This window comes from Rattus norvegicus, chromosome 18 (assembly GCF_036323735.1).
Source record: "Rattus norvegicus strain BN/NHsdMcwi chromosome 18, GRCr8, whole genome shotgun sequence".
NCBI lineage: Eukaryota > Metazoa > Chordata > Mammalia > Rodentia > Muridae > Rattus > Rattus norvegicus.
Genome location: NC_086036.1, coordinates 31,896,430 through 31,907,838, shown reverse-complemented (window position 1 = coordinate 31,907,838; position 11,409 = coordinate 31,896,430). Strand labels below are relative to the sequence as shown.

General features: G+C 41.5%; 1 protein-coding gene across 1 annotated transcript; it reads right to left on the bottom strand.

Annotated features, from left to right (window-relative positions):
• Nucleotides 1-243: 243 nt before the first annotated feature.
• On the bottom strand, nucleotides 244-2,512 carry Pabpc2 (poly(A) binding protein, cytoplasmic 2). Its single transcript, NM_001106151.2, has one exon. The coding sequence runs from the start codon at nucleotides 2,510-2,512 to the stop codon at nucleotides 620-622; it is 1,893 nt and encodes a 630-aa protein (NP_001099621.1). The 3' UTR covers nucleotides 244-619.
• Between the last annotated feature and the right edge of the window lie 8,897 nt (nucleotides 2,513-11,409).

Sequence of the window (11,409 nt, the reverse complement as noted above, 5' to 3'; positions counted from 1 at the left end):
GTTGCACGCTGTGTTATGACAATGTCCAGCCAACTTGGGATCTTATACCATCAGTGTGCAAAGTGACTGTCCCCCATCCTAAGACATATTATTTGGCACAAGACTAAGTCATCTGGTTGTTCTTTATTCTAATATATAATTTAATATAGAGTAATACAAAGAAAATGATAGAGCACATTATCCCTACCTAAATAACATCTGATTTTTTTCACTGCATAAGTTTTTATTAAAGAATTTTATAATTCACATTATGTTTCCTTGCTCAGTTATCAATTCTGCTATTAGAACATTTTGAGCTATTCAACAATAAAGAATTATAAAATTAAAAGGATGCTCTAAATGTTTCTACTTTGCTGAAAATGCTTTTCTTGGGGTCTACAAAAACAGTGGTTTGTAGGTTCTACTATTTCTGTCGGGGGTGGGGGTTGCTTGCTGTTCTTAAGTCAGGCTAGGCTTAGATACCAGACCTGACATTTGCTCAGTACGTATAGTTCAAAGTTTCCTTTCCTTTTTTATTTATTTTATATTTTACTATTTTTTTTAAAAATAATGTTTTTTCAATGTTTAGATATCTTTCTTCTGCAAAGTGTGAGTTTCTTTTTTGAGGTCTCTGGTCAGTTTAAACAGTTGGGACACCAGAGGTACTGCCAGCAGCTTTCTGGGCAGCCTCGTTAGCTTGGTGGGCCTGGAGTGCCGACACGGCTTCCTGAGCTCTAGAACACAGAGACTCTGGAGAGTCGAGCATATGAAGTGGTTCCGAGTTATCAATCTCCAGCAACATGCCCGTGATCTTACCAGCCAGGGTCGGGTGCATGGCTTGAATGAGAGGAAATAACCTTTCACCCAACATTTGCTTTTGCTCTTGAGGAGCAGTTCCTAATGTGGAAGCAGTCCAAGGTTCCTGGCCCTGTATGCAAACAGAAGGCTGTTGCACCAGCTGGGCATTAAGATGTTGCTGGGAGTTCCGGACTCCTGTGGCATACTTATACTGTGGAATCGAGCGAACAGGAGTAGTTGCAGGTGAAGAGGCTAGGGCAGGACGTTGACCCGTTGTCTGTGCTGATGTGTTAGTGATGCGCTGTGCTGCCATGACTTGAGGAACATGTGAAGAACTTGGTCTTACCGTAGTAAACGACGATTTAGGAGCAGCAGGGTGGCTAGCACCAGACACGTTGGGGAATGGATGAGGCCGGGCCCCCTGAGCAGTCCAGCGAGTACTTGGACTTGGTTGAACAATTTGGCTAGGGCAGCATGGGGCACAGTTCTGAGTTTGTGGGACAGCAGCCACGGAGTAGCCAGAAGGTGCTGGTTGGTAAGCGTTGATAAGAGAGTTCGGCCCAGATCGGACACTTGCCATTCTTTGAATATATTGGTTAGTGAGATGAGCCTGACGTTCTTCTTTGCGCTGGGCTAAAGCTACATAAAGTGGTTTCGTGGCCACAATTCTACCATTCATTTCTGAAACAGCTTTTGTGGCTTCTTCTGGGGAGGAGAAACACACAAAACCGAATCCTTTACTGCGACCACCCTCTGTCATAACCTTTGTACTGGTGATTGTTCCAAACGGAGAAAATTCTTTCTGAAGACGTTCATCATCAATACCATCATCGAGATTTTTCACATAAAGGTTAATGCCCTGGTATCTGATGCCCCTGTCTTGGGTCACCTGCTCAAATTTGCGCTTAAGTTCTATGTGACGGTCCACCTTTTTCTGAGCTGGGCCCACATAAATGTGTTTTCCATTGAGTTCCTTCCCATTCATCTCATCCACCGCTTTCTGCGCATCTTCGTGCCTTTCAAAGCTGACGAACCCGAATCCTTTTGATTTTCCACCTTCGTCGGTCATGACTTTCACACTTAGGACCTGTCCAAACCTGCCGAAGAGGCCATTCAGGGTCTTATCATCCATGCGGTCCCCAAAGTTCTTGATGTAAACGTTGGTAAACTCCTTGGTCCTCGTTCCAAGCTCTGCTTCTCGTTCTTTCCGAGACTTAAACTGTCCAACAAACACTTTGCGGTCATTCAGAAGCATCCCGTTCATTTTCTCGATGGCTCTTTCCGCTGCCTCCTCTGTCTCAAAATGTACAAATCCATGGCCCTTCGAGCCATTCTCATCGCAGACCACCTTGCAGGAAAGGATATTGCCAAAAGCAGAGAATGTATCATATAGCGCTTTATTGTCAATGGTCTTGTTTAAATTTTTAATGAACACGTTGCCTACTCCACTCCTGCGAAGTGATGGATCACGCTGAGACCACATGATGCGGACTGGCTTGCCCTTGATGACATCAAAATTCATGGTGTCCAAAGCACGCTCTGCATCAGCAGGCTGCTCAAAGTTCACGGAAGCATAGCCCAGGGAGCGACGTGTGATCACATCCCTGTATACCCGGATGGAAAGTATGGGCCCGGCGGAGCTGAACTTCTCATAGAGCATCGCCTCTGTCACATCAGGGTGCAGGTCCCCCACATAGAGCGAGGCCATGGGGCAGCCTGGGTCGCTGGAGTTCATCTGGGCACTGCAGCCCGTGGGGCCTCAAGCCTCCACCTTCCAGTGAGAAGAACAGGGCCAGCGCTGGGCTGAGGCGGAGGCAGGGGCGATGTGGGCAAGCGCAGAGGATCAAAAACCAAGGAGATGAAAACCTCCCCAACGGCTGGCCACAGAGCCCCAGGACCAGAGAGCCCGCGCTAGGCGCGTGCGCGGTTCATGATGCATGCTGCCTTGGGAGCGAGGCTGGGTGGCTGGAAAGCAAGAGCTGTCTGTCTGCTTGAAGGTGTGGTCCAGCTGGGTCTCTTCTGGACCCTTAGGAGAGGGTAGACAGGTGGGCCTCAGATGCTTCACCCCATTATTTTATAAAAGAAGAAAATAACAAAATTTAAAGTCAACCCCAGGGGAAGTACTGAATTTTTTAAGTCTTTGCAGATTTAAAAAAAAATCTACTTTTATTTTTTTCTTTTTGGGTGTGTTTTGAGACTTATTTTTAAAGACAGCTTCTTAATCTGTAATCCAGAGTGTCCTGGAGCTCACCATATAGACGAGATCGACCTTGAACTCATGGTGATCTGCCTGCCTTACCGCAAAGAGCCAGAGATAATTTTAGACAATGCGTTCCAAGGCCAAAAGGTGATCTGTAGTCTCAACACTAAGCATCAGGGAGAAAGAGACGCTTTTGGTATTTTTTAAAAAATAAAATGTTTATTGGATCATAATGTTTCCATTTTCATTTTTCACTAAATGTCCTGTGGACTGATTCTGGTTCCCTAAAAAGATAGGAATCACCACCAACTGTGCTGACTATGGATCTTTGTTTCTCACAGAGACACAAGTAATTTAATATCCAGAATCAATCAGGATACATAAATTAGAAGTCATTGAGGTAACTAATCAGGTAAAGGCACCTGCCAGTGCAAGCCTAACAACTTGAGTTCAGTCCCTAGAACCAACTGCAGAAAGGGAGAATCAGCCCTTAAAAGTTGTCCTCCAATCCCCCATACATGCTCTCTCTCTCTCTCTCTCTATCTCTCTCTCTCTCTCTCTCTCTCTCTCTCTCTCTCTCTCTCTCTCTCTCCACACACACACACACACACACACACACACACACACACACACACACACACACACACCATACATACGGACCCATTAATACAAAAAACATCTTTAGAGAATTACAAATTAGAAGATGGCCTCATGGTCCCTGTGTATCAGAGAAAGACTGGAGAGAGAGTGAGGGACAGCGATGTGATGGACCTTTATGGAGTTGGTCCCGGGGTCGGGCTCTGCTGATGCTCTATGCCTCCAGACCTCCTCCGCAGCTGCAAACACCCATCCCTGCACAGCCCATATAGAACAGGTTCCTGGTGATGCTTCAAGGATTCACAGCACTAGGGAATCTCTGAGGCTTAGCTGGGACTCCTATGTTCAAGATGTTGACCAGGGCTTGAGGAATCACCATACATTCCACTAGGGAAGGATCAAGTTCCAAACTAATCAGATGGTTGGCAGGATCAGCTCTTTGCACTATGGCCTCCCTTTCCTGCTCCACCGCAACAGGAGGCCTCCCCGTGTTCTCTACTTTCTGTGCAGGCAGAGGAAGCATAATAGCTTGCTTCTTCAGACCCAGTCAGGGAAATTCCCTTACTAGACAGGCATTACATGGTAATCAGAAATATCCTGTAATATGTATCCTGGAACCTATTCCCTTAATTAGAAGCAAGCCAAGGTCTCATCCACATTGAACAGTGGGATTGCATAGACATGAACCAAAGGAGGGAAGAGTCCTGGGGCCACCTCAAAGTGGCCTCAAAACTATAAGGACACAGACACATCAGGTCAACAGGAGTAGCATTAGAGAGTAGCCTGAGTGACATAGATTCAGTTTGCTGAAAGCATCTTTAATTTAAAAGTTACCTAGTTCATTTTTAAAATAAAACAGATTTATTCACAGTTTGAACAAACCAGGTAGGGAGAGAACCTAATTTATCTCAATTCGCAAGAGAAAGTCTTTCAAATTTACACAGAGCAGAAGATAGGAAAGAAAATGTCTGTTCCACATTTCTAAGGAAAATGTGGCTGAACTGCAGGTAAAGCAGTTAGTTAATTGTTTTTTTTAAAGACCCTCACTTACTATCAATTTGCCATATCCTACAATTCCTTCTTTTACCAAAGCTTATTTTAATCTCAAATATAAGCATGCTGCTGGTCCCACTACCTTGAACATCTAGCATCCCAAAGGATGGAAATTAAGTCACTTCTAATTAAGTCCCTTCTTCATATAAAATCATTCCATGGCTTTCCCTGGCACTGTTGTGTTTGGCTATTTAGCATAACTCTAATGAGGGTGTTAGCAAATTGTACAGATACACTCGTTAGGTTCAAGTTACTGAAACATTAAGGGGGAAAAAAAATCAATTTCCTGCCCCTGAGTCTTTCCTTTTAATTAGAGCTAGGAAAGTCACCACATAACAAACTTATTTTTAATAATGTTGTTCTTGGGGCATGTTTATTCCTTCTGTTATGCTTAAGGGGGTACATTTTACAGATGTTAAGATGATATTTCAGGATGCCTCTAAGGGACAATGGGAGGTTGTGGTTTGCCAACAAAGCATCTCACAGAACTGAGGCCGGTGGGTGTTGAGGTATGAGATCCTGGGCTCTGGGTAAGGATAGAACTGCATGGGTTTGCGTTCTTGTCTGTGCATCCTCTATGGTCAGCTTTCCCAAATGCTTATTGTGCCTATTGTTTCGTTTGTTTTCATTCTCAAGAGTGTGTTAGAAGTTGCAGGATGGTTATAGAGCCATTATGGTTTCTAGTTATGACGGTTATTACGGCCTGTGGAAATTACACAGAAGAAGAACAAAAGAGTAAATAAAAATCTCTCTTCTACACCCTTTCCCTTTCCCTGTATGTATATTTCCATTCACTGCACTAGGGATACAGCTCTAGGGACTGCTCAAGGTCAAGTTCCACATCCCTGTCCCCTCTCGCTGTAATTTATAACCAGTGTGTCTCCCAGGAAGGGCTCCATGAACTTTGAGACACAGGCAAGCCACCTCCAGTGGAAATTAAGGCTGACATATTTATTTTGAAGGGCACAGTCAAGTTAATGACCCAAGAATTTCCTGACATACTAATGGGGCTTTCTCATCTGTCAAATGAGGTAGAAACCCAATTCTATACTCAGTCCAGAGGAACCCAACATACTAATGGCTTCAGTGTGGTACCTTCCATGGGACTGGAAAAACAATCCACATTAGGAAAATGGAATTAGTTCTAACTGTATTATTAAGTACTACAAATCACTCTCTTGGGCCCAGTATATTAAGCATTCGCAATTATTTTTCAACCTGTTTATGTTTCCATTTCTAATATCACACAGAATGTAAAAGAGAATTCTTGTTATTTTAAACCATGGTTTTCATAATACACACACACACACACACACACACACACACAAAAAAAAAAAAAAAAAAAACAAACCAGAAAACATAGGCCGTACCACATTGAGTACCTCTTAAGCTATTTTGTGTATGTAGCATACTAATTGTTATTAATTGTCCTCCTGTGCCTATCTTATGGTGTCATTTACTGTTGACTTAGCATCTAATGCATGTGAAGGATTAAGGCAGATATAGTGGAGAAGAAAAGAAATACTCCACTTCCTCAAAAGAGGTTCCAATCTGGATCATTCTATGACATCACCCCTCTTAAGTCCTCCCCCAGGGGATTCCAACTCCCAGTGGAATGAGATTAAACTTCTAGCCAGAGGCCCAAGGCAAAACAGATCAATGTTGTGTGTTCAGATGATAGATACAGGACAAAACTGGCCTCAAAAGTTTATGTCAGCTTACCAACTATAACCACAGAGGAGAAGGCAAGTCCAGGTTGGAACCCTGATCTCCTAAATTTTGGGTCTTCTTTTGTTTTCCTGAATTTCAATGGTAGGACCATTTAACCAATGGACTTGTTGAAAAGAGTATGGTCATTACAAAACGTATGCTTTGGGAATGCGACCCAGTATAACCTCAGCTACAAGCCTCTAGAGTCAGTAGAAGAGGAGCTAAAGTCTGATCGTGACTTTGCTGTGAGCTGTGAGACCTGGGACGGGTCATTTCATCTCATCTTCTTCAGTTACAAAGTGTAACACCTTTGAGTAACAGCTTGAAGATACTGGTTTCCCAAGTGAAGATATAGGACCATTTAGGAGCTTTCCAATGCATTTAGAAATTATGACGGTTAATTTCCATCATCAACTTGATGCCATATAGAATCGCCTAGAAAACTGGCAGACCAGCAGGCCTCTGGGGACATCTGTGGAGGGTTATTGTGATTAGACTGAGATGAGAAGAACTGCCCACAATGGGTGGCACCATTCTCTATACTGGGAACCTGAACTATATAAGTGGAGAAAGAGACCCGAGGACAAGCATTCATCATTATCTGCTTCCAGACTGTGTACACACTGTGACTAGACCCCTCCAGCTCCTGCAGCTTTTCCCTCCCCACTGGATGAACTGTACCTTGGTATTTTGTTAGAGTATCTCATCACAGGAATAGAAAAATAAGACAGATGCCCAAGCACAGGAGGCTCTGTGTGCAGAAACACTTTAGTGGAACCATTTTAACTTGCCTGACCCTGAAGCACTTAGTCATGTCCCACAGAGCTCATGTTCTCTGGAAATAACTTGCTAAATGATTTTTTTCCAAATTCTCTTTTAGCTTTAAAATTTGGTAGTTGACATTTTCGCTGATGAGTGTTCTATACCTTCAATCCATGTGTTGTTCCCTTTTAATTGTGACTTTCCACCCTCTGAAGGAACTGAGCATAGTGGGTGGCAAATAAATGCCATTGATGGATTTATTTGCCTCTTAAGGTTAATGTATTCTAAACAGGGCTTATTTAATGTGTTTGGCAAAATGTAGCCTAACACACAAGCGTTCTGGGGTGGGAAGCCATGTGCTCCCACCAGGCAACTAGGAGAAAACCACCAACTCTTCCCAGAGCCAGCCAGAAAGATGCCAGATGACATTGCAGTACCATTTGTCTATGAGAGTCTCATTCTAATAAGAAAACAAAAGACAGATTCTGTCTCTGGTTAGCAGACTTCTGGTCCAGCCACCTCCTGGGTCTGTTCTGCACAGTCAAAGCATTTGGTGTTGGCTGCCACTGAGTCATTCTGATGTGAAAGCCATTTTTTTATCCTCTCCCTAGTAGTTTACAAGATAAGTTTCCTCTGCCAGATTCTCCCAGAAGAAGATACCCTTCTTTTCATCCCTAGCATGGCACTCCGTGTCTTCTTCAAGAGTAAACTACCAAACAGCACACTTATGGCTCTGAAAGAGCTTTTAGAAGTGCCAGAGAATTTCCCAGGAACCAGTATTACTTAGTGCTATTTCGTGTTTGCATTTGCCCACAAAATAGAGCAATGGTAATTATCAACACCATAAATACATTGAAAAGCTGACAGTTGTTTTTGATAAAATGTATTAATATAGCATTACTCCCATCATTTAACATTATGTCTAAGTGGTTTAATTTGTAATTAAAGCCTTTACAATATACTAAGAAGCATAAATATATATAAAACCTTATGAGTCATTTAATTCTACTAGCTCTCAATATTGTCTTCTTTTTAAATTAATATTTAAGTGAACATACAATGTACTGAGTTTCATTGTGGCATCTTCACACATAAATATCATTATACTGTCTTCCTATATTCCTTCTCTCACTGCCCTCTCTTATCCCCACTCATTTTGTCCAGCTGGTTCCTTTTAGCACAATACATCTCCCTTGTGTTTTCTTATTATATGTATTCTACTACTCTCTTTATACCACTTCTCTTATGGTATCTTCCTTTATCTCTCTCATAATTCTCTTTCTTGTCTGTAATCTACATATGCATATGCATGTGTGTGTATATGCAGCCATATTCACACACACACACACACACACACACACACACACACACACAATCATATATCCTTATCTTACCATTGTGAACCATGCAGCATAAATATGCATCTGCAAGTATCTCTGACATACATTGACTTAGAGTCCTTTTGGGTCTATTTCCGAATGGTATAGCTGGGTTATATGGCAGTTCTGTTTAAGGTTTTTGAGGACCCTTCATACTCATTGCATGATGGCTGGACCTGGCTACAGTGCCCTCAGCTCTGTAGTATTCCTCACTTTCCATTTCTTACTCAGCATTTGTTATCTACAAAATCTTGCTTGGACATCTGGAAGGGATGGTGTAACTGTGACATAACTTCCTGCCCCAGGAACACAGCTACCAAGGCATGGACCCCCACAAGTGTTAAAGGTTGCTGAGCATGTGGCACGTTTGTATATATATAATCTTCTTGTTCCTCCTTCAGGAAATATTCTCAATGTCAAGGTTATTGGGAAATATTCTCGATGCCAACATTATCAGTGAATGTCCTTTCTGCCAAGGTTAATGACTCCATGATAATTAGAGACATGATTCTGGGAGTCAAGGTTGTACCTAAGGTCTCAGCAAAATGGTGAACACTGGGACATTCAAGGCAGGCCTTAAGGCTGTGGGAAGGAACTCTGAAAACATGAGTTCAAAAATATACAATAGTCTCTCAACTATGCAAAATATAAGGATGAAATATGAATTATATTAGGAGCTTTATGGACCTAGAAGAGCACAGGCAGCTTCACAGTTAGCCAGCTTGTCAGAAAGGTACAAAGACAGGCAAATATAAAGGCAGGCAGAGTTCAAGGTCAGTTTGGGACAAATCAAAGTTAGTCCCAGGCCTCATAGGAATGGTGATCTTAGAGCAAGATCGCACTCAGCTAGCTTAGTCTTTGTATTTACAAAGACAGGCAGATCTCTGAAACCATTTGCAATGTTAAGAGAAAATTAAAAAAGAAAAAAGAACAACCTTGTCTTTTTCAAAATATTAAGGGGCTGAGGTCAAGGGATAATCAAAAGGGAACTGCAATAGCAGTTCCTTTTTAGATTTTTTTCCCCAAAAGCTGAGCTGTCTAGAGATCTCTCTAAAGAGTGAGCATTGCTCTTTTAGAATTTTTTTCTAACAAGAAAGAGAGCTGTCTGGATCAAACTACAGAGCCAAGAGCTATCTACAGAGAGCTATTTAGGGAGCCATCTTGAGCACGACTACAAGGTTGTCATCTTGTACCCACAATTTGACTTTGAGTTCTTTTTACCTCTCCCAAACACCTTTTCCTCAGAGCCCCTCTCCAAGGGGAGGCTGGTCCTTGGTAGTTGTCACAGTTTCTTGAGGATAGTCATTTTGAGTAGGGTGAGTTGTAATCTCAAAGTGATTTAATTTATTTTTCCCTGATGGCTAAGACTGTTGAAAGCTTCTTCAATATATTCTTTCTTATTGACATATTCTTAAAGTATTTATTTGTATTTCTTCTTTTGAGTACCAGCTATTTAATTCATTAGTGCACACTTACCAGTTGATTATTTGAGGGTTTAAAGGGTCACCTTTTGTGGTTCTTCATACATCCAAAGTATTAATCCCCATTCTCAAGTTTAATTGGGAAATTTTTCCCATTGTGTAGGCTGGCTTTTGATGCCATAGATTCATGTTTGTCAACCCTTAGGATTACTTCCTGTGTAATTGGAGTTCACACACACACACACACACACACACACACACACACACACACACACACACAAACTTTGAAACTACTTGTCTGTGTCTGGATCCTGAGATGTTCTGTGTGTAGTTTCCTCTAGCAGCTTCAGTTTTTCATGTTTTGCATTTAGGTATTTGATTCATTTTTTTCAGTTGATTTTTGTGTAGAGGATGAGATATGAATCTAGTTTCATTCTATACCTGGAAACCAGTATATATTGAAGAGGCCAACTTTTCTCTCACATATTTTTGACAGATTTGCCAAAATTTAGGTACTTGTATGTTCTATATCTGGGCCCTCTACATAATTCCTTTGATATACATGCCTGCTTTTATACCAGTTCCTTGCTGTTTTGTTACTATGACTGTATAATATAATTAGAGATCAATGCTCCCTGTATTTTAAAAATGTCTTTCTTGCTGGAAATGATGGTATATTTCTTAAATTCCACTACTCAGGAGGCAGAGTCCACCAGATCTCTGTGTATTTGAGGCTTAGCCTGCGTACATATTAAGTCCTGGGATAGCCAGGGCTACATAGAAAGACCCAGTCTCAAAAAATAACCCAAAAAGCTCTTTCTTTTAACTTTGCATTTAAGAAAAATGTAATAATGACCATGAGTAATAAAACGGTATTCTATGACTTCATATACACTTAAAGTACAAGTAAGTGGCCAGATAAGGCCTTTCTTTCTGGCCATGCTGAATGTCAAGTGTTATGTGATGGTCGATAGTTAAAAACTGTAGTGTTCCCTTTTTGTTAATGGTTTGGCTTGGTTTTGAACTTTGTATAAACTTTAATTTTTCTTATCTGTGAAAAAGAAGTACAACCTTCTCACATGCTGCTTTAATGATAAAACATAAAATGGTTCATAAAACTCATACTTAATACATGTCAACTAATAAGCAGGTAATAAGTAATTACATTATGGAAACTCACTTCATTTGATAAGAAGGCTTGGGCAAATTGGCCCAATGACATTACTTCCTGCAACTCTCTCAGCTCCAATCCTGTGCTTGTCTGCTTGCCTCCTATAAAACACTTGAAACATCTCATTCACATGTGCTGATGTCCATCTGAATGTTACTGCCTAGAAAACTAAAAACCACTTTCTACATGTGTCATCAGTCCAAATTACCACTACCCAATTTGAATTTTATGGGTTTTTTCCTTCCATGAGAAAACTCACAGGCAGTTAAGGGAATGTGTACAACTGAGGTCAGTTTCATAAGCCATGTTGTGTCTGTGATGGGGAAAAATGGACACCTC

Excerpts from the sequence above, each read along its gene's own strand:
- Pabpc2 (NM_001106151.2), bottom strand. The coding sequence starts at position 2,512 with ATGAACTCCAGCGACCCAGGCTGCCCCATGGCCTCGCTCTATGTGGGG.